Consider the following 23,909-nt stretch of genomic DNA (forward strand, 5'->3'; position numbering starts at 1 on the left):
GTAAAAAATAAATAAATAAATAAATAAAAGCAAACACACACACATCCCTGCAGCAGGTCTTGAACTGAACACTAAAGATGCTCCATGTTTTGGCAGCTTTACATGTTAGCGGGCCGGAACGCTGAACGACATCTGCATCCATTAACCCGCCTTAATTTGTAAACAAAATGGCCTCAGTTTCACACATCTCCTGTTGTCTTATCATTGATCCACGGTGGAGATCACTACATTTGGGTGTAACTGCGATAAGAGGCATTACACAATTTGCCGGAAGCACCCTTTAAATCTTAAAACATTCCTGAAAGCTCGCGCCTCCTTTTCAGACAAAAACCGATGAGAGCAACAGCTGCTGCCTGGGTGACATCTGGAAGTTTAAACTGGCTGGGTCTCATTTGTAAAAATCAGCCTGAACAGGCTCCTCTCTGGCCGTGGCGTTACTATGGAAACAGCATAGGACGGCTTCAGTTCAAAGGCAGGTTTTCAGCTGGTTTTCAAACGTAAACAGGCTGGAAGTGGGCTGATGTAATCCTGGCTTCTGCATTCGATGCGCATCACTTGTATTGTTTAATAGAGGTCCAGCAAACTGGTCCCAGTCCAAGTGGAAAAATGTGGAATGTGACTTCGTGTTTGTTTAGTTGCTGAAATATTTTATCTTTACACAACACAGCCTGTTTACCTAATTGCTCTTCCTGTGGCTCATCTTCTTCTCTAATCTCTCTTGCTTATGTAGTAAGTGCACGTTTGGATTACGGTGCATGATCTCCACCATAATTCTTGGTTGCTTGGCAACCGCTTCCGACAAAAACAACATGATGCAACTAAATTGTTTGGATAAATTTTGTCAAAATTAATGACACGTTGAGATCGATTGTCTCTTTGAATTGTATGTTAAATAAATCTGAAAGATTGCTCAAGAATCTCCCGATGCATCTGTGAAGAAATGAAGAAATAGAAAACAGAAAGTCTGAACTCACCACTGGAAGGCATTATAGTGGAAGTAAACCATTCCGAGGCCATACAGAAAGGCAGCATTCTGGATGGGATGGAGAGACCAAACAAAAATCAATCAAAACTATCATTATTATGAAAAGGTAAACTGTTTATTTGCTAAATTTTAAGTGAAAATAAATGACTTTTTCACTTATGGAAAAAAAAAAACAAAACTTAGAGTATGGGTGGGAAAATCAAATCGAAAATCAGTATTTTTTTTGGCTTCACAATTTTAAAATTGATTTTTATTTATTTTTTGGTTAAAAAATCGTTTTGTTTTTTCAAATAAACAAAAATACATTGTAAAATTTTGGTCATTTTTATTGTTTTTATTGATCTTTTTACTTGTCATCTTGAGCGTTATAGCAGCAGAATGATGCACTGGCCTTAAATTAGCATGTTTTTGTTCAACTAAATTTAATTTTAATTAAATAACATTACTGATTAATGTAACAATCAATGCATTTATGTCTCCTTTAAAAGTAAAAATTCAATAATAAATCAAATTAGTTATTCAACGTTGACACTTTTCTGCCTCCATACAAGGACACTGCAGAACACAAAGTGCATTCAGCTCACATCCAGCTTTATGTTCTTCATTTTGCTCGGGCAATATGAGAAATCTTTAATTAGTGGGGCATAAAGATTCCACCAGCCCCACAGTGTGGGCTGTGGAATATGCAACCTTGCAAATAAACCAGCAGTTAACAACAAAACCTGGAAAGTGGCACTTTCTCACCACAAAGTACCCGTTTCACAACTGACTCAGAATGATTGATCTTGCGCTAGCACCAGATATACATGCTTCCTGTGTGTGAACAAGCACATCGGTGGGAATAAGACATAAAAACCACAAACAGGTGTGTGTGACAGTAGCAGGTGTGAATATCATTAGATAAACAGGAAAATGAGAATGGAGATGCTTGTTTTGTTTCTCACCTTCCAGTAGTCTGACTGTAAACTGTAGTACCTCTGGTATGCTGATAATGCTGTCAATAAAAGAGAGATGTTATCAGAGAAGCATTAGGAAATAGCCAAACATGCATGTCTTAAAAGATGTGTGTGAAGAAATAATGCCTCACCTTTCGGATAATCCTCCAAGAGGAGGTTGCAGTGGCCGAGCTGACAGAATAACTCGGGTTCCACTTTGCCTTCGGCCTTAAGGATGAGCGAATCATAGCAGCGAACAGCCTGGAGAAGACACAGAAATAGCAGCATGGGTAAAAGACTCACTGATCGCCCAAACAAGGTTTCAATCAGCTCCTAAATTCAAGCCAAGGCACCTGTTCCTCCACATTAGCACACCAAGACTTCAATATTCCCCTGCTGAAGAGTTTTATACAGCGGTGAGGTCAAAGAAGCAAAGCTAGAGGTCTGAAAATAAACCAGATCCCTGCTTTTAACCAGCCTGAACAGAAGATGAAAGTGCTGCAAAACTTTTCCTCCACTTCGTCTTAATTCACTTTCTATCCTTCATAAGCAAGGCTGCAGCTCTAATGGGAAAACACACATTTATTTCACACTTTACTGTACTCGTACATGATGTAAACTCATGTTTAAATCATATTTATGTCTGTGAGCCACTTTTTAAATTTTTTGGGTTAAATAAGACCTCATTTTTAATTGACATGGAGTTTTTTTCTGTGTAATTGATACAAAGATATAAGAAGCAAACAAAAAAAAAAATTTTTTTTTTTCCTTGTGAAGCCCAGGCTGTCAGATTATGAGGCTAAAATGATGTAAAATGATGTAAAATATTGTAGCGATTAATTGTTTTGGAAATTATTGCGATAGACGATAATATTGCGCTAAGCGATTATTGTTGTCATTTTGAGACCATTTTCTACTAAAGTAACAATGATGTCAGAATAACACAAGTACACTCTTTTAAAGATCAACAAACTTTCATTTCTAAAGAACATTTAGCTCAATGTGCAGACTAGACTCATCCAGTCCCAAGTCTGCTAAAACATCAGGATTTCTCCTGGGATTTTGGCAATGTGGTTATCTGGAACATATGGTCTATGAACATCATGTAACACAGTTAAATAGTTTTTATGTTCAAGCTCATATTAGGGGACATGTTTGGACTTCACCAGAGGTGGAATGGTAAAATTGAATGTCTTTGATCACCTTCAGTATGTCATTTTTCATGTCATTGTAAAGTTGAGAAAATGCCGTTTGTAACATCTATGTTCATCCAAGCAATTCATACTGGCTGTGAAATGTTTGCAACATTTTTTTCAAAATGTCACATTTTTAACAATATTAAAAGGCCAGCATGGCTTTGCCAGCCACGCTGTCTGAGTGCACACCATGTTGCACTGTCCTGTTTGTATTTAATCTGTTGGGTAAACACCCCAGTGATTGTGGACTGTCGAGAACATTGTCTTAAAACAAATGTGACACTTGAGAGAAAAAAGAAAGACAAATGAAAATTATTGCGTCTGGCAAACTTATTGCAAACATTTTTTTTCTTATTATTGCGCTTAATTGAGTTATTGTGACAGGCCTATGAATTAATAAATAAATAATTATCAACGCCAACCAAAAACAACTAAACAAACTGTATTACTAGCAGTACTTTACTAGCAGTACTAGAAATAATACAGCGAGCAAGCCTTCGGCAGATCATTCTCCCAAGCATAGGCTTTCAGAAGAAAAAATATTTTAATTGAAAGAAAAGAAAAAGTAAATTATTTACATATCTCCACTTTTTCCTCCAGCTGTTTTTCACCATATATATTTATTTATATAATTTACTGCCTATCCTGACAAAACAAACTGCAACTTAGCTGGTTTCTGGCGCCGCCATGCATCAAAAAGCTCTTCTTGGCTTTATTCCAGCCACAAAAGACCATTATTTATGTGGACGGGATATAAATGTGATAAAAACTTCTGTAGATCACCTAAAGAGTAAGCTATCGATCACAATTACACACTGTTGTTGCTGAGAAAGTGTTGACCTCAGGGTGCCAGCAGTCGAGCAATTTAAGGGTTAATCAATACAAGGCAACAATGACGTGTTTAGATGCACAAAAAAGGAACTACTCGAATGTCTTCAGGGAAATGTCCTGAAATAATTGCATTTCTATCCATCCATCATAAATAGTAAATAATGTTTTGCATGAGGAGTTCATAGTATTAAGTTTATTTGTGAATGCTTTGCTTCTTTATTAAATGGTTTTAATGTTTATAATAGTTTTAAACGTGGAGCCTTGCGCCAGTCAAAGAAGAATTTCTGTCACCAATACATAAAAAAAACAAAACAAAGTTCTTTCTATCCATCTATCTCTGCAATGATGTCAAGAGAGGCATTATGACGTGGTAATGTCATTCTATGGTAACAATAATTTGCCAGAATTTTGGAATGGGTGTTTCCATGCACATGGAGGTTAACAAAAATCAGCATGACAAACCCATCTCGACTGGAATAAAATTTTTCCAGTCAGCAAGATTGGATGACCAGTCTTTTACGACTGCCCACATTGGAACAGTTGTAAACGAAAACGGACGAGCTGCCCATTCACGTCTATAGGTCATAGACAGGCTGATGGACAAATGAACATGTTGAGTGGATTTGCTTCCTGCATTGCAGGACCTGTAATGTGACACATACATTGGGATGACAATGCTCAAATGATCTATTGTGCAGCCCTAGTTCACAGGGAAAACACACACATTATCTAGGGAGCGGGCGATTAAATCGAAAAATTGAATATCGTGATTTTTTGCTATACAATTTTAAAATAATTTTGATTTAAAAAAAAAAAAAAAACTTTTTTAGAATTTGATTTTTTTTTTTAATAGAAATAATCCTTCATAAAATTGTAATTTTTTATTGTTTTTATTGATATTTTTACTTGTCTTCTTGGGCATTATAGCAGCAGAATGATGGTCTGGTTAATGTGTTGTTTTTCCTAATTGAAATCAATGAAAATTACGAGCAAAAAAAAAAAAAAAAAAAATTGTGCATTTTTTCCTACAAAAATCAGCAATATTGAGGAATCGTAAGAATCGCAATTTAAATCGACTCGGCACCCAAAAAAATCAGAATCGAATCGGGACAAAAGCATATCGTCACAGCTCTAGTACTATCCCACTAAGCAAACAAAAAAAATACGTGTTCTTTGTTTATACTATCATTTTTCCACATTGTGTTTAAACAATTAATTTTCTGTTTGTTTATGTATTAATGCTTTGACATTTTCAGATATGTGTAAGAATGAACAGGGTTCAGGAAAAAAAAATTGGTTGTGGCTATGGACATTTTACAGTTAAATGTTCACGCAACATGAGAGCTAGCATGGCTAATGTAACGCGAGAGCTAGCATGACTAATGTAACACGAGAGCTAGCATGACTAATGTAACACGAGAGCTAGCATGACTAATGTAACACGGGAGCTACCATGACTAATGTAACACAAGAGCTACCATGACTAATGTAACACGAGAGCTTCCATGACTCTAATGTAACACGAGAGCTACCATGACTAATGTAACACGAGAGCTACCATGACTCTAATGTAACACGAGAGCTAGCATGATTCTAATGTAACACGAGAGCTAGCATGATTCTAATGTAACACGAGAGCTAGCATGACTAATGTAAAATCAGAGCTAGCATGACTAATGTAAAATCAGAGCTAGCATGACTAATGTAACACGAGAGCTAGCATAACTGATTGTAACACGAGAGCTAGCATGACTGTAATGTAACACGAGAGCTAGCATGACAGTAATGTAACACGAGAGCTAGCATTACTAATGTAAAATGAGAACTAGCATTACTAATGTAAAATGAGAACTAGCATTACTAATGTAAAATCAGAGCTAGCATGACTAATGTAACACGAGAGCTAGCATGACTAATATAACACGAGAGCTAGCATGACTGATTGTAACACGAGAGCTAGCATGACTGTAATGTAACACGAGAGCTAGCATTACTAATGTAAAATGAGAACTAGCATTACTAATGTAAAATGAGAACTAGCATTACTAATGTAAAATGAGAGCTAGCATGACTTGGTTAAAGGCTGCGGCGTCTGTGTCACGTCAGTTACATTGCAACAGGTGTAGGCGCCACGAAGGTCCGCAGAGGCTCAACTTATACCTCTTCAGACTGTGCATCCCGTCTACCCCAGCACAGTTTAGACACTGGACCAACCCAACCCTCATTGTTTAAAAAAAAAGAGTAAATAATTGTCGGATCATTAAAAAAAAAAAAAAAATCCACCCTGATGAGTTTACCGACCAATACCAGGCTTACAGTCACCTACAGATCTGGAAAGGAAATTGACACGCCATGCTTTTATGCGACACTCCAGTCTAAACACACACTCCATCTGCATCAAGTAATGTGCCCGACCTGATGTCGATGGTGTGCAACAAAAGTACAGTTGGGGCGGCTGTAGCTCAGGAGGAAGCTCAGGAGGAAGAGCAGTTGTCCTTCAACAGGTAAGTTGAGGGATCGATTCCAGGCTTCCCCTGAAATGCCGAAGTGTCCTAGGGCAAGACACTGAACCCCAAACTGCCCCCCGATGTGCCTATCGGGGTATAAGTGTGTAGAATGAGTGTGTGTGTGAATGGGTGAATGTGACAAGTAGTGTAAAGCGCTTTGAGTGGTCTGTATGACTAGAAAAGCGCTATAGAAGTACAAGTCCATTTACCATTTACCATAAATAAATAAATAAAAATAAAAAAATAAAAATCTTGTAGCACTTCAGGGAAGGACTTGCATCCAACTGGACAGTCCACTAGCACCTTCCTACGATGTCCTCTACTGTTTGATTTCGTGCTTGTGTTGTTCTCACTCATATGTAAGTCGCTTTGGATAAAAGCTACTGCTAAATGAATGTATAGAACAGAATAAAGCATGATGGGATTTCATAATACCTTGCATACAGTTTAGTACGGCTCATAAGCAACATGAAAGACTAAATTTGATGCTTCACCTTGATTTTATAAACAAAAATAAAAACAAACAAAAAAATAACGGAGGGGAGCTTGTCGTGTCTTTAGCTGAAGATGTGACACATTAAACCTGCAGAAAATGGCTAAACTGGTGTCAAAAATGCTGCATTTGCTAAATCAGTTCAGAAAAGGTTCTAAGTCCTCGTACTTACAGGAGGTATTGATGAACCAAGCCTGATTTTAGGACCAAAGAGTCTGATCCAGCACCAAATATTATGAGAAACACATTCTTCACAAAAAACAAGCAACAATGTGCAAATATAGCTTTGTCTGGGATACAATTCATAAATCCACCACAAGCCAGTTTCTTCATGCTCTTCCATTTATATCAATGGGAAACATCCACATGAGTGCAAAAACCTGAGTTAAACTTTTGGCTTTACCTTTACCGGTCATCTTTAAGCCTTGATTTTAGTGCAGTCACGAACTACCATGCAAGTAAAGATGGAGAGTTCTATCTTTTATTTAAAAGCTCTGGAAGTGGAACATTTTGATCCCACTGAGACAAACCAGCCAAAACAGAAATCGGGGCGCTCACATGGGACTAATAAGCTCACTTTCCCCCCACCGACACACTCATTTGATCAATTTCAAGGGGAAGCGAGGGTGTGTAACATGCTTTAGAAATCTTGTTAATGAAATCCACTATACCAGTATAAAAAATTAATAAAGGCCTTGTGAACTTAAATGAGAAGTCGTTTGGCTGGCAGCCACTGCTTCTGGAAGGATCTACTATGATTCAGATGAGAACTTCAGACACAACTTTAATACGGTAATTTAGGCAACATCGGCATGAGAAACACTCCGACATGCCTGGGATAATTTGGGACAGCAGTTGTTCAGGAAAGTGATACCAAGACCTAAAATGAAAGCTGTGTCCTTCAACATCTTCACAGCTCTGTACTGTTAATTATTTTATTTAACCACCCACAAAAAAAAAAAAAAAGATCCTAATCCAGCCGATTTTAGCTTTAATCTGAACCAACTAGACATTTCTGCATAGAAAATGGCAAACCATTACAATTTCACCAAGTTTTTCAGGCAATATCAAACAGAATCCTATCAAAAATATGCCCTTATTTTATATTAATATCAAATACAAGCTGAAATATAGTAAACTACATAAGATTTGTCAGCATTTTACAATAGCAGGAATAACAATTTTCTAAAATGAAGTGATAAGTTAGCCAGACACCCAACACCAACTCCAGTTCTCTAAATCCATTCCTGACTTCTGTGAAGTCCTGACCGATCGATTCCAGCCTTTTTTTGTTTGTTTGTTTGATTGTTTAAGAACTACAACGGATAATGCCCAATTATTTCCTCAACAATGCAGTCATTATAAATCACCAACTACTAAAGATTTCTTGTATTTAATGCTTTACACATCATCTTTCCAGCATCAGACTGAGGTTCTCCAGGCTACTGGACAGAGGCGTTGTACAAATAAACATCCAATTCATTTGCCTCATAAGGCAAAACGTACAACAGACCTGAAACAACTCGGCGTTTTGTTATGCAATGTCTAATGTGTCTCAGAGAACACTATAAAAAAATGTACAAGTTAAATAATAAATCAGCACATTGAGATGATTTACGAATAAAAAATATTCACTGTCAGTGAAGTTAACATTCATAACCATCTCCTCACGACGACTTCCAGTCTGGGCATTAAACACACCTCTTTGCATGCTACTATTTCACTCAACAGAGGACACACACACCAATATAGGTAATTTAGATTAGGACTGAGGAGTATGTTGCTCACTTTCTTTTCATGCAGTGTTTCCACAGCCTAATTTCTACCATTGCTGGTGCCTTTCCCCTCCAAAGTCTCTGATATTCACACGTGAAAACGGCTGTAAACAAGTGGTTTTAGCGGGTGCTGGCACAAATGGGAAAACTGCATACATTACTGAGGACAAAGTCACACACCTCCATCCACTGTGAGACCGTCTGTGCTGGCAAGACCTCTTACATTTCCGCCGACATTCTTTAAAACACCCTTCAGACACATCCACACCGAAGACATGCTATGCTAGGACAACTGTGCAGCTGTTCCTAGTAATGTGATGCATTCATGTGATTGGCTGAAAATGTCTGTTAACTGTCAGATTTCACCACTTTACCTACAGAGTACCATTTATGTGCGAGTCTTTGACTGTTTTATGCAAATAATGGATTTTAAACATCATGTATGAGGCTAAAATCTAACTTAAACCATGACAAAACCACTTATCAGTACTAATGCAGAAACACTAAACTGTGCATGCTTAATCCTTACATCTGATTCAGACCAAAGAAGTGACTCGGTCCGCCTACAAATCCAGGTCTCAGCCTGTTTTAAGTGGATCAAATACAGGAAGCGGACTACATTTAGCATAACATTGCATTGTGGGTAAATACATAGTGATGGCGTTAATGGTCCTCTACCTCGTCTGTTGTTCATACTGCAGTTATTGTTGCAGTGTATTTCTGCAGTATACTTGCACAAGACAACATAAAAAACCCAAAACAGCGATAGTTTTGTCTCCATGTTGAGTTTTCTTCTTTACGCAGGTCTTGTCCTCTCTTTTGCTAAATACTAGTGCAGCGCCACCATTGGTGGGAATGGGGATATATTATTGTAAAGGTTTGGCAAAGTGCAGCATGAACACAATCCCAGTCCATATGGAAACACCACCTTGCAGCTGAGCCGAGTCCCCAATCGGACCGAGTCTAGCGGACTCTCCTGATGTGAATGCACCCTTAGTGTGGTCTTGTTACTTTCTATACTGTGCGCATGTCAATTAGTCACATGTTTCATGCAAATACAGACATTCAATGATTCAGGTGAAGCATGCCTGTCAGCATGACCTGATGGAAACTGACAAAAAACGGTGTTATAACACCCAACAAAACAAAGGCATCAAAGACTGACTAAACGTGTGCTCCAAAAAAAACACCAAAAGCAAGAGGTCACCCAACTTTTCTGTTTAGATATTTCCAAGTTCACGTCATTGCCGCTGGTGATACAGTGACCTAGTTCCATCAGCAATGTTGAACCCAGTCTTATCTTTAGGTAGACGGAGCAACAGTGCAGACATGACCAAAGTGCCAGACGGCGCTATCACAAACCAACAGGATGTGAGTGGGAGTGGAGTCATTAAACACATCAAAACAGTGAGATGTTCACGTGAAGACTGAAATATGAGTTCATATTGCCGTTTGGACCTCTTTACGGCAGGAGGACATCTACTCTTTTCCTTTTAGCTTGGCAAAATGACACACTTAAACTATTTCGACGGATGGGATCTGAGCATCACTGGTCTCATACACACAAAAACACAGTAGACCCAAGAATATTTGTCCTAAAGAAAAGCTGAAGAAGAAAAAAAAAAACATATTGGGAATAAACATGATAATAAAATCTGATGAAAGTTCAATCACATCCACATGAATAAGTTGAATTGATTTAGAGTAATTGTTGCCAATAGCTGCCATCACAAGTACCAGGAGTGCTACACAGTGACAAAGACTAGTTATTGGTAGTCATGGATTGTGTTATTGGAGTATTGCTTCATTCCTTAATAAAAATTATTTGTATACATGTCAAACTTGTGCAAATTACTGCGTTTGAATTATTTTCACAAGTCAGATATTACGCAGGTGAAATCAGGAGAAAATACAGAGAGTGAGAGAAAGAGAGGGTTTAAATGACTGGATCTGAACCAAACTAGGGGGCTGAATGTATGTGTGAAATGCACGAAGTCCATCAAGATTCGGTTTAATATGCAAACACTGTAACTTCATGAGCCAAAGTGGACAAAGACCAATAATGTAAATAACAGGCCATTCTGATTAGTGTTCTTAAAAATGAAAATAAAAAATGTAGGCCAAATTATTCGAAAAGCAAACACACTTAGCTGCCAGTTTATCATGTAAACTAGATATTTACAACACAACAGTCCCTAAAATGAATACAACTCAACCAATCAGCAGCTGTAAAAATAATAACCTTAATGAAAGATAAGATTATTAGCTACATTAGTTATGTTTGGGACATATTAATAAATGTATTCAAATTAAGAGTCCTTTTTATTTTACTTTGGGTACGGTTACATGGTGATTTTTAATTCGGCATTAATAATTCAGAATTAAATAATTTGGAATTAACATATTCTCCTACGAGTTTACATGAAGATAATTCCAAATAAAGGTTTACATGAAACACGTCCTCACTTAATTCCTCTTTAGAGTGGCGGGTTGGGAAGGGTTCTGATTGGACAGAGGGTGCACATGACGTATGACGTATACCGGAATTAAAGTTTTCTCCATGCTTCTCGTTTTTTCAGTCGTAACTTGTAAAAACTACATAATAAGTACCAGTTTCTGCGCTATTTTTATTATAAATGTGGAGTACCAGCTCAACACGAGCATACTACTTCACTTTTTGCAGCAACTAAGAATAAGAAAGGTAGACCACCGAACACGGGAGGTTAAACAACAAACGTCATCGGGACAAGACAAGGTAACGAGCATGCGCAGAACGACCGGAATTAACTTAGAGCAGAATTAAGGTTTAAATGAGAGATATTAAATATATCGGAATTAAAATGCGAGTAAACCAGCCATCTACAATGGAATTAAGTTAATTCCGAATAAAAATTTGCATCAGGAATTAAGTGTTTACATGGTCCTTTTTAATCAGTTTAAAGCAGAATAAAACAGGAATTAAAACTCCCATGTAAACGCATGGATTGTAGTATGAAATATTGTCTTTTCTGCTTGTTTTGGGGCTTGCACTCTAAGATTCCCTGCTTTTCTCGCGAGATTTGGCAAAAAGGGGGGGAAAAAAAAAGGTATGGCACACTTGTGCATTCAGCTGCTTCTCATGGTAGAAGAAGAGTAGTAATACTTCCTAGTAGGTATCACACACCACCTAGCGAGCAGACTCATTGAAGAGCCCTAAACCACGAGTTGTCAACAGAACTGTCTTCTCTACATCATCATAGTTCAACATGCAACCATAGGAGTGTGGCTTTTTGCTCTTTGTTAGCTGAAGGTTGTGTTACATACAGGTTACATTGTCTCAGTTTAAGGCGTTTAATGGGGGGGGGGGGGGGGGGCACCTTTGTAAACAAAGGGCTATGACACCACCTAGGTCAGCGACAGGGGGCATGCATTTACAAAGCACCAAGCAGAGGAAAGGAGAATTAAACGTGCAAATTATCCGGAATAAAACATTACATCAAACTGGATATATAGCTATCGGTGTCACTCCGCCATCTTGGAGCAGGCAGCCAACCATTAACGTTACTTGTAACGCGTGTCTAAATGTTCCCGTGTATTTCACACCAATTAAACTACTCTGACTTCCCTTCAAGGGGTCATAAATGCAACAAACATCTCACCAAAGTCTGGCTAAGGTTACACCGGTGAGAGTGATGTGTGCACTATCTAACCTGACCAAATAACGTGAACTGGGAAGCTGCACCCTGCAGACAACTACGTTTGCGTTGCTCCCACCATCCAGATAAAACCACTATTGTGCTATCTAATGATAGATAAGACACTGAGACGTGCAGTTTTACACTTTTAAATTAAAGTGCAAAGCTCTGACAGAAACGACGTCGTGTTGGTTGTGTAATTCTTAGCAGACAAGGGTAAGATGCATGGAAATGCATCACTTTAAGATGAGAAGGGCGGGTGATTAGCAAACTAAAACGTGTGGTAAACAAGGGTGGATAAAAGATAAAAGTCTGGGATAGTTTGCAACATAGGCCAAAGACATGGTGTAATAGTTAGCCGCAGGTGCAGGGTCGTTTCTCATCGCAGCTAAGTGGCTAAAAAAGGGGCTGCGGCTATCTGGCCTTGGTCTCCGTAGCCTTGCATGCAGCCTGGCTTCTTACTTAGTGTTCAAATTCGCTGCTCTGAATGATTTCTCCAAGCCTGGAGCGAGTCCTTTGCATCTGAATATTGCTTTGTTGTAAAATATAATGCATATAAATGAACTACCTTCATCAACAGGGCCTTCGTTCTGGCGCCATCTTCATGAAGCTTCAGAAATCCAAACAGTGAGCTGCAAGCAAGAAGACAACATAGGCGGCTCGGTATCACTTTGCAGGCAGCTTCGGGGGCATTTTAAACATGCAAATAAATGAGAAAACTGTTCGTTTTTTAATTGAGTGGTTGTATAAGTGCATGGAGTGATAATCCCGACCTGTCGATCCCGGCTAAGCTGTCCCTCTCCTGGGCTGTCAGTGTCGGAAAGTCCTCCTCGGTTTCACTCGCTTTTCCCGCCGCCATTTTCTTTCCCTCATCACCACCAGAAGAAGCCGAGCCGAGACTCCGAGCAGCAGCGCAGGCAGCAGCGGCGAGAGACACACCGCACGATTGCATGGAAAATCCCGACGCTTTGACAAACTGTTTGCTCCGCCGAATCAAAGGAAGGGAACTGAGGGAAACAGAATGATCAAAAACTTTTTCCCAGGATGATAAGATGCGATTTGATGGAGTAAATCCTTTAGGGGGGACAGAAGCGCTCTCCGGGTTGCTCCTCCAACGTCACATTTTTCATCCCAAAGTAAAACTATGCCGCTGGTTGAATGCAAATAACTGAGAAAAACATCCAAGATGTGGGTATTTGACAATAAAATGCCTTTCGGTCGTGATGATAAAGTTGTTATAATTGTGAAACCCAAGCGAACCCACGCGTCGCTTTCGCCACGCCCTCTCCCCCCTCTCTAACCAATCGGAGCACCCCTTTTCTACCACATGACTACCCTGCTAAATCATTCTTTTATCTTAAATATTCATTTTGTCACTGCATTTTAAACATATTTTGTCTCACGAAACAAATTAACATGTGTATTAAAACTATTTATAGTGTTTTAACATGCCTGACGTGGATTTAAGACTTTTGTTACGCATTTTTTGTTTTTGGAAGCACTGGAATGAATGTCTGTCTTTGCGGATGTTTTTATAATTATGTGTGTTTATATATAAAGGCTATGTGTCTATACATGATTTTTTTTTTTTTGTTGTTTTGTTTTAGGAAGCACTGGCATGAATGTCTGTCTCTTCGGATGCTTTTATAATTATGTGTGTGTATAAATAGGCTATGTGTCTATACATGAATGAGTGTGTTTTTTTTGTTTTTTTTAAATTGCTGATAAGGACCGATGTGTCTGGAATAAAAGAATAAAGTAAAGTAAAGATAACAAGTAAATTTTTTTACACATAAAATATCAGCGTGTATTCAGTTTTGCATAATTGCACCTGAGCATCCCTTCTCATCACGATTTAAGTCATTTATTTGACATTGGCTGCCCTGCGTCACTCTTCCTAAGCATTTAATACATATTTATCTTTCACATTTAAATTTAGCACGTTTCCCTTGATGAAACAAAATATCTGGGCTAATAAAGTTGCTAAATTACTAAACCTAATCAAGTAAAATGAGAGCATTTTTTTTACTGACGTGGCAACGCGTCATCATGTGGGCGTGGCCTAGTTTTATCAACGTCCTGGTGACATAAGTGGAGTCTCCTCTGGATTAATGTACAAACTTTTATTTTAAAGAAAACAGAGCATTGCGCACATTTAAAAGAGAAGGACTTTTTTTTTTTTTTTTTTTTTTTTTTTTTTTTTTAAGGAAAAGGACTTGACATTTTTTGTACAACTTATGGGAAAGTTTCATATTCATTAAAGGAAACGGGCCGAGCTTTGCAATGTTTTTACAATAACTTTTTCAATACAGCACCATAATTAGAGATTTAAAAATTCTTAAAAAACTACAAATTCTTTATTATACTGATATAGTCTCACTGAGATGTATGTCTATAGACGTAAACACAAGTGAAGATGCTCTTTTTTTTTTTTTTCTTTTTTTTTATGGCCTGCATATTCTTTCTGTTCCTATTTTCATTTAATTTTTGACCCCCTGACTTATAAGTTTATGTTCTGTTTTTTTTTTTTAATTTAATTGTGTAATAATAATAATTTTTTTTAAAAAGAAAAAAAAAGTGGAGTCTCCAAAATGGCGACGGTAGATCAGAGAGAAGGTTTGTTGTGTTGGTTATACTCTTGTTGCCACCCTGGTTCCCATCTAAATACTAATTTTTTTTCCTTCCACCACCGATATTGAAACAAAGACGATGCCTTTATATTGATATTGAACTTTAATATGAAATCTATAAGTTGACGGTGTTGGACTGGGAACCATCTGACGCTAGCAGGCTAATATTAGCTTCACGGCTAACTGAGTAGCGAGGAAGGAGTTTAAACAACCAAACACGAGGTTTTCTGTGTGGTTTATTTATACATGTTGTTGTTTTTGCAGGTCAGGACGAGGCAGAGAGTGAAGATGAGGTGTATGAGGTGGTGGATTTGACAGAGTACGCCCGCAGACACCAGTGGTGGAGCAGGGTGTTTGGCAGCAACTCCGGCCCGATAGCTGAGAAGTATTCCGTGGCGACTCAGATCATGATGGGAGGGGTGACTGGATGGTAAGGTCTGGGGAAGAAATGTCACAAATCCCATGTTTCCACTTTATTTATCTGTTTAATTGACACTTTAAATTTGCAACTCCTTTCAAAATTCCTGAAAATAGCCCTTTTTAGAGTGTATTGTACTCCATTTTATGATGCAATACTAGTAAAGCTAAAATGAAAAAGCTTCAGGAGGCATTTAATGATTAAATTCTGATTTATTTGTACAGCGCCACTTAACAACAATGTTGTCACAAGGCACTTTACATACACATCATTTCAAGCCTATTCATACATATCCTATAATAGAAACCAATTGATTGCATCGAGTCGTGACTTCGATCCAATCCCCCATCCTGAGCATGCACGCGGCGACAGTGGGAAGGAAAAAACTAATGCTTGCATGAGTGTAAGTCAGATGCTTGTCTCAGATAACCTTCCAACCTTTCATGCTGTGCTGAAGAATTTCATTCGATTAAGAGAGTCAACAAATGCATTATTGTAATGTTATGACTGAGCCAAAATGAAGTGACACAAGGTATTTCTCCTGTTTTTGGAAGCACTGGAATGAATGTCTGTCTTTACAGATTTTTTTTTTTTTAAATATAATTAAGTGTGTGTGTATATATATATAGGCTATGTGTCTATACATATATATGTTTTTTTTTTTTTATTATTATTACTTCCTGATATGGACCGATGTGTCTGGAATAAAGAATAAAGTAAAATCATTTCAAATTTTAAAGGGAAACACTTTCAACATGGCTGCTGTCCTTGTCACTGATGCTGGTTTGAGGCTGATCTCTGTAGGGATGGTTGCAGCCAACACTTTACCTTTTGATAGAATACCATTGATTCATGATACTATTTCTTACCAATACCAATAAAGATATTAGGGCTGTGACGATATGCTTTTCTCCCGATTCGATTCTGATTTTTTTTGGGTGCCGATTCGATTTAAATTGCGATCCTCACAATTCTATGATATTATTTTTTTTTTGTAGGTTAAAAACAAAAAAGAAAGTATAAAACTTTTTTTTTTCCTCGTCATTTTTCTTGATTTCAATTAGGAAAAACAACACAGTAGCCAGATCATCATTCTGCTGCTATAATACCCAAGAAGACAAGTTAAGATTTTTTTTAAAAAAAGAAAAAAAATTTGTAATGTATTATTTTTATTTATTTGGGGGGAAAAAATTTTGATTTTTTTTTTTTTTTTAAACAAAAAAAAAAAAAAAAGATTTTAAAATTGTGAAGCAAAAAAAAAAAAAAAAATCCAGATTTTTTTTTTTGGGGGAGGGGGGGTTTCGATTCAATTTTCCCACCCCTAATAGATATTCTTGATCTTTTAAGGATTATCTCATGACTGTACAGTGTCTATTAATTTGATAAAATCATAAGCATCAGTGCTTGAAAAAGGTTTTGAATTAGTAATAAATAAATAAAAAACAGTAAATAAAGTACTACCTAATATACAGTTAACTTAGTTAAACTTAAAGAATTCATTAAACCAGAAAAATATTAAAACTCACTCATACTAGCTGCATATAACTAATAGCATATATCGTATCAGCATAGTGGAATTGGGATATGTTATTACATATCAAAACTTGCTACTTTACTTACAGATGTTGAAGTGTCAACTTTAGTGTCCTTAAGCCTGTCCCTCAATCTGAGATAAAAACAAATGCAATAAAAAGAGCTTTGGTGCTTTTAGTGTCTCTTCTAGCACAGAAAACAGTGGTCGGATGGGCCTTGGTGACAAAAGGCAATCCTAAATAAAGTAACTTGCAGGTGGCGCTACCAAAGCAATGCTGAACTACTGACTGTGAAACCATGTACATAATATAAAGATGAGAGTAAACTCCTTGTTTTTCTGCTTTCTTTTTGAATGAACAGCCTTGAAAATTAAATATTTGATCATAAAAGCAGCCAATAGATGACACATCCTCCCTTACCAGAAAATGCTTTAGCTGAAATTTTGCTGGATTTTGTTGAATGTTTTTGAACTGTTGTAGCTTCACGACAGCAGAACCTCGTCACGGCTCCGTATGCGTGGAGCTGGCGACTTGTTGAAGCACGCTGGCCGTTTTCAGAGTCTTTTCCAATGTTTTTTTTAAGCTTACTTTAATCCAGTTATGTTTTCCAATCAGTCTGGAAAATGCTTTAAAAAGATGTAAGACATTTTTAAAAAAAACTTGTCACTTTTGCTTTTCCACAGAAGCATCTTATGCTGCACTAATGGTAGCTTAAATCAGAACAAGGAGCCAGTTCTTCTTTCCTCACCAAACAACAGCAAATACTAAAGTTTTTTTTTTTCATATTGTTGTTGTAAAAACTTGTTTGAAAGCATTTTTAGTAAATTTTCGTTTAATTTGTTTCCATCAATTGTTTTACAGCGAAAACAACTTTTGTTTGTTGTAAAATATCAGTGAAAATATGAAACTTGAGTTTTTCTTTTAACCTCGGCTCGCAGTAAAAGTTGTCTCAATGCTGAAGTCTGAATACCAGAAAGAGGAAATTATAAGCAGCAAGTGGAAATCTAGATCAATTTTTTTTTTTTTTTTTAAATGCAAGTTATTTCATGTCATTTGAGCTGCACGTTGAAGCTTCCTGTCTGTCATTATGGTCAGGTGTGCTGGCTACGTCTTCCAGAGAGTGGGGAAGATCGCGGCTACTGCCATCGGTGGAGGGTTCCTTCTTTTACAGGTACAAAACAAAACATTGTGTTTATGTAGTCTTATGCAAATAAAAGACACAAAATGAACATTTGTGTCAGTGCACGTCCAGTGTGATGGTAAATTGTGAACAAATGATGAAAATTCTGAAGCAAACTTTGTAAGGTGGATAATACATAAAGTCACGACAACGGTGTGTTGATCCTGCAGGTGGAAAGACAAAAAGAGGTGCTGGGTTCATCCTGAATCTGAATCAGAAAGACTTTTGTTACCACTTTTATTGTGCTGGAGAATAAAAATAATAATAAAAACACTGAATGATAATATAAAAGTAGAAATACAGCTATTTTACAACTATTTTACAAATAAGGTAAGGACATGCAGAGAAATATACATTATATATACAGTTGTGCTCATATTTATACATACTCTTTCATTAAAGAAGGAAAAAATCAGCTGCCTGTAAAATAAGCTGATATTGACTAAAGTAATAATAAATAAAATTTTTAGGAAAATCCTTACATTATTTTCTAGTTCTGGTTCAATAGAAATTTTTTTTTTTTTTAAAGCAAATAAGATCATTTATTACATATTACATCAGTCATAAAGTAATATTCAGTTGAACAATCCTTTAATGTTTCCGCTCCAGTCAGGTGTTTTCTGTTCCTCTCAGTCAGACTTCTGCACCTGTTGACAGGTATTTTGTCCCACTGTTCAACAGAAAAGTGCTCTAATTTGTCCAGGACCCATTTGTTTGTTTGTTTGTTTTTTCTTTCTTCAACTCAATTGAATGAAAAAACAGTGTCTTATATTACTAAATTATATTTTTACAAATTTTTAGACTTTTTTTAAGTCTCCAATTATTTGAGTGACTGTTGTAAATTCAGCCTTTTCTTTAACGAAAGGGGATTAATACATATGAGCACAACCATGTGTATATATATACACACACACACACACACACACACACATATATATATATATATATATATACACACACACACTTTTTTTTTTTTTTTTTTTTTTTGGGGGGGGTTAAAAAAACAATAAAATCTCATACATTTTTTAACCAAAAAAAAAAAAAAAAAAAAAAAAAAAATATATATATATATATATATATATATATATATATATATATATATATATAAACGCTGCAAACAAAAACAATCAGTGACTTGCTTCTCACATGTTCTATATGAGTGTTGGGTTGTTTAGATTATTAATCTCCTTGTCTGTAATTTAAAAAGACTTGTTTTAAAATGATCTAATTGTTTGGGATTTTTTAGATCATTTTATTGAAAAAAAGTCAGAATCAGGTTTTGCTTTAAGTTTAGTCAAATCGCAGTAAATCAAAGTTTTATCTCACTTTGGGACTTTGGTAAGCCACTAAATCATAATTTCACCAGGTAGAGGACATGTTATATCAGAAATGTTTATGTCAGAGTCTTTTTATATTATTAAAGGCGGCTTCAATGCGCTTCATATTATAAATCTAAAACAAACACAGTTAGTCCTAAACAAACCATACGGAATTAACCCAGACTTGTCCCTGCAGATCGCCAATCACAGCGGCTACGTGCAGGTGGACTGGAAGAAGGTGGAGAAGGATGTAAACAAAGCGAAGAAGCACCTGAAGAAGAAGGCAAACAAAGCAGCCCCTGAAATCAACACATTCATTGAGGAGGTAAAGGTATCTGTGACAGCGCTTGCTCTTTCTCTCACGCTTTCTTTCTTTACCTGAACCTTGCTAAAATTAAATCCCACCTTCTTTTTCCGCCATTTGCACTCCTAATTGTACCATTTTATGATTTAAGAAGTAAATGAGAATGTTTTGCTTTGAGGGTTGTTAGTCATTCTTAACTCAACAGCGCCCTCTAGCGTCTATCTAACTGTACTGCGTACACCCAGTAAAGGCTAAACAATAGCGACCCAGAACTGGAAACGTGTTTGTTTTTGAGCATTTCTAATCTGTTCTGGTTATTTCCTCTCTTCCTATGCAGGCTACAGATTTTATAAAGAGGAACATCGTCCTCTCCAGCGGATTCGTCGGCGGCTTCTTCCTTGGCTTGGCCTCCTAAAAGCTGGAGTGTCGTCTACTGTGAATCTCATCACTACATAGGTCACTTTCCTCTCTACTGTTTACCTCTCCGCCCTGTGTGTCTTTCCACTCGTCGCTTAATCAGTTGATGGGAGGGGGTTATGCATGATCTGTTGTGGCGGTGTTATTAATCGTGTAACGCTCTGGGGGTTTTTTTGTTTTTTTTTTTTGTTTTTTTTTTTAAAGCAGTCCACGTCAGCTGCTTCCATTTGGGCGGGTTTAGTAAAGAACTGGGGTTCCTGAACCGTACTGTGAAGGGTTTTTCCTGTGGGACCCATCATAGATCTTTTCTTTTTCTTCTCCAGGCTGCTGAAAATGTCAAGCTAGCACATATTCTCCCAGTTTTTCAGAAGCAAGTCAGTAGCCTGAGCTGTAAATATACCCACACCAGAGGACATGCCGTGTAACACGAGAAGCAGGATGCCATTGCCAAATTTCCAACTAATTTCCAGGTATTTTTTTGATGTAGCTGTGAGATTAGTCCGGTTTACATGCCTTGTAAAGGAAAAGTTTGTCATGCTGACAGAGAGATGGGAACAAAGCAGGTTTTAATCCCCTCTGATCTTCAGACGAGCTCGTATGGAATAAAAGCTTTTATTCCCGCAGCTCCACAATGCTCTTTAACGACAGGACCACCATCTGCCGAATCGTAATAACCGTCATCACAGGCTGCACACCAAGAGGCAGGAGCAGTGCTGTGGTCCATGTGCGTCTGATCGTGTCAGTGCAGCCAAAACACAGCTGCATCATGACTTTAATGGTCCAGATCCACTCCGAGTTGGTCATGAGTTGCTTATTTTTATTTTTGCCTTCTTCTACCAGTGCAATATGCTGACTATATTTAAGATAGAAGCTTTATTTGTGTGGGTTTTTTTGTTTTTCTGTGAAGATATAAAGTCGTTTCCAGATGCAGTTATTTTTTTTAATGTTTTTTTGTTTCTCTTTAACATGATTTTGATAATCCTGTTTCTGCTGTAAACATTTGTTTTGTGTTTTCTTTGGAACAAAGCTGCCTGAGTTTGATTTAATTTAAGTGGAAATAAAACGTTTTAAATGACTGAAATGTTGTTTTTTGTGTATCAGGATGATTCAGACTTGAGCTTTGCTTTATTTTTCAAAGCTGCTGAGAATATTTTCCTGTTTCCAAGTGAAGCTATTGATCTTTAGAGCATCATTTTGAATAAAAGTTAGATCAAAGCCGCGTAACGATGCAGTATTTACAGATTGTGATCAAAGAAAACAAATGATTGGTTTGCTTTTAAACACAATGGGAACATTTTGACTAAAGAACATTCAGAAATCAGGATAATCCTGACTTCTGATCACACCTTTTGGTGCCTTACTGACAGATTTTCACATTGTTTAGTAACTTTACATCACTTCTACAGCTCAGCTTTGTTAGAAGTTTCATGGACGTAAATCTTCCTTTTGACGTCAATCCAGGCTTTCAGTATGGTTTAAATATGAAGATTGGACTCTCTCTGACAAGCTTTTAATGTGGCGATGCTGTACAGACCTCGGTTCCTCTGGTTTGTAACCTGGCCAATTGTCCTGCTGGACAATCCCAACAAGTTGAGGAAGAGTCATCGCAGCTAGTATCGCCTTCTATGTTGCTTTATTAACGCATCCTCCGCTAAGAAACATTTCCCTTATTAAAGGTCCCATATTATAAACTTTGTCAACAATTTCATAAATGTGTCAGAGGTCCAGAAATTGTCAGTGTTTAACCCATAATTCAGTTTTTTTTCCTTAGTTTCTAGTGATGTTTACTGAGAAGGGAGCTGCTTCTGTGTCTGAAAATTTCAGCGTTCCTGAGTGGAGCCTGTCCACGCCCACTCCACGCCCCTTTCAGGAGGAGGAGGTGAGGTCACAAAGGGAAAGACATCAGACTCACCTGTTTGAACACACTGGTTAAAAAGTGGAGCTTCTTACCCAGGCTATGGGGACACATGACCATCAGAAAACCTTTAGAAAAAGAATATGGGACCTTTAACCATTAGACGACTCGGTGAAAATTGGACCAATCAGAGAAGATTACCTCAGTTCAAGTCATCTTTTTTTAAAAATCAGCCTGACTCTTCTTTGCTTCTCACTTATATAGTTTTATTTCCAGCTTTTCGTGACTTTAGGTCCACCTGTAGGAGCCGGTTTGCAATTATTCTGAGCCTGCACTTCCCCATAGTCTCCGTTTGCCTCCATGTTCTACTGGTTTGAAGTGATGAGTTCGTCCCTGTTCCCCCTCTTTCAGACGCAGCTTCGCCGTTTGTTGTTTTTCTGGAGCTCTATAAACAAATTAATCTTTAAAACAAAAGTGAATTCTCAAACTTTATAGACAATCCGTTGCAGGCAGTAAGACTTGATCCAGAAAAGGTTTTCTCCTGCTTGTTGCTTCGTGAAGCGTTGAAGTTGAGATCAGATGATACGACAGAACCTGAAAATGTGCTGGGCCGCTTTCAAAGTAGATTTGGGATCAACTTGGTTGGATTTGGCTTCAGGCAAAATGATGCAGAAGATTAAAATCCAGATGATTAATTTATCGTCAGTAGGGATGCACCGATCCACTTTGTGGGAGTTCCGATCCGTTACTGATATCTGACATTTGAATATCTGCCGATACTGATATTTGCCGATACCAAATCTGTTTATATGAACTTTATTGTGACTATGGTTATTATTGCTGTTATAACTGTGTAAGATTTCATTAGGTTGTAATAAATGACCCATCCTTTCTGAAGTTACCGCAACAATACAAATATAATAACATTACAGATCTGACTATTTCAACAAGTTTTATTTTGATTTGGTACATTTTAGCTAAATACAACTATAAATGTGTGGTTTTGAAACAAAGATCTAGTTTTTAGTGTAACAAAAAATGACACATTTTACCATTCAATGTATTTATTTCTTTTAAAACACGTCCGAAGCATGTCATCATACACATCTACACTAGCTTGCCTAGCGTGGTATCGGGTATCGGTTGTGGTATCGGTACTTTTATTAATACCAAGTACGAGTACACATGCTTGGTTTTGCACTGATACTAATATCGGTGTCGTTGCATCCCTATTTAGTAGTTTTACGTCTGTGCATGTGCAAAGAGCTGCAACATTTCAGTCCAAACACGTGGAGATGATGCCAAATTCACATTTTCAAAATAGCGCAGGTTGTTTCTGGACCTAAAACTATGAAATTCTAAAACAATTTCAACAAGTTTTATTTTGATTTGGTACATTTTAACTAAATACAACTATAAATGTGTGGTTTTGAAACAAGGATCTCGCTTTTAGTGTAACTAAAAATGTCACATTTTAACATTAAAAACATTTATTTATTTTAAAACGTGTCCGTAGCAAGTCATCAAACACATCTGGGCTAAACTGACTAGTGTGGTATCGGGTATCGGTACACTTTTATTAATACCAAGTACGAGTACACACGCTTGGTATTGAGCCGATACTGACATTGGTATCGGTCCATCCATAATCAAGTGCACTTAGACATGCTTACCCTGATTTTACACAACCTAACGACGGTTCATATAAGTTTTATCCTTTCCATCGTCCTTGTCCATAATCTCCTCCTTCTACTTGTATTTTGAAACTCCAATGTAGCATTTCCATGTCAAGCTGTATGTTTTTCCCCCTTGAGGGAGTTTTCTTTGTCACAAAAAGCATCCAACAATCAGCTGCTGT

General features: G+C 37.3%; 2 protein-coding genes across 3 annotated transcripts in view; one reads left to right on the forward strand and one right to left on the reverse strand.

The window, feature by feature from the left end:
• LOC306773844 (lysine-specific demethylase 6A-like) overlaps positions 1 to 13,615 on the reverse strand; it is a 39,470-nt gene extending 25,855 nt beyond the window's left edge. For both annotated transcript variants that reach the window (XM_079263778.1, XM_079263777.1), the window contains exons 1-5: positions 13,170 to 13,615; positions 12,965 to 13,028; positions 2,073 to 2,181; positions 1,930 to 1,979; positions 975 to 1,033 (exon numbers count right to left, since the gene is read on the reverse strand). In XM_079263778.1, coding sequence (XP_079119904.1) covers positions 975 to 1,033; positions 1,930 to 1,979; positions 2,073 to 2,181; positions 12,965 to 13,028; positions 13,170 to 13,348 — 461 coding nt within the window. In that variant the 5' untranslated portion in view covers positions 13,349 to 13,615. The remainder of the gene's footprint in view (positions 1 to 974; positions 1,034 to 1,929; positions 1,980 to 2,072; positions 2,182 to 12,964; positions 13,029 to 13,169) is intronic.
• A 1,372-nt stretch (positions 13,616 to 14,987) lies between these two features.
• On the forward strand, positions 14,988 to 21,277 carry LOC306773777 (FUN14 domain-containing protein 1; the record flags this gene model as incomplete). The annotated part of the gene is made up of 5 exons (XM_079263679.1): positions 14,988 to 15,012; positions 15,291 to 15,456; positions 18,072 to 18,147; positions 19,672 to 19,800; positions 20,117 to 21,277. 5 exons carry the CDS (start codon positions 14,988 to 14,990, stop codon positions 20,192 to 20,194), a joined length of 474 nt encoding a protein of 157 aa, XP_079119805.1. The 3' UTR covers positions 20,195 to 21,277.
• Between the last annotated feature and the right edge of the window lie 2,632 nt (positions 21,278 to 23,909).

The sequence above is a fragment of the Telmatherina bonti genome, assembly GCF_933228915.1.
Source record: "Telmatherina bonti genome assembly, chromosome: 24".
NCBI lineage: Eukaryota > Metazoa > Chordata > Actinopteri > Atheriniformes > Telmatherinidae > Telmatherina > Telmatherina bonti.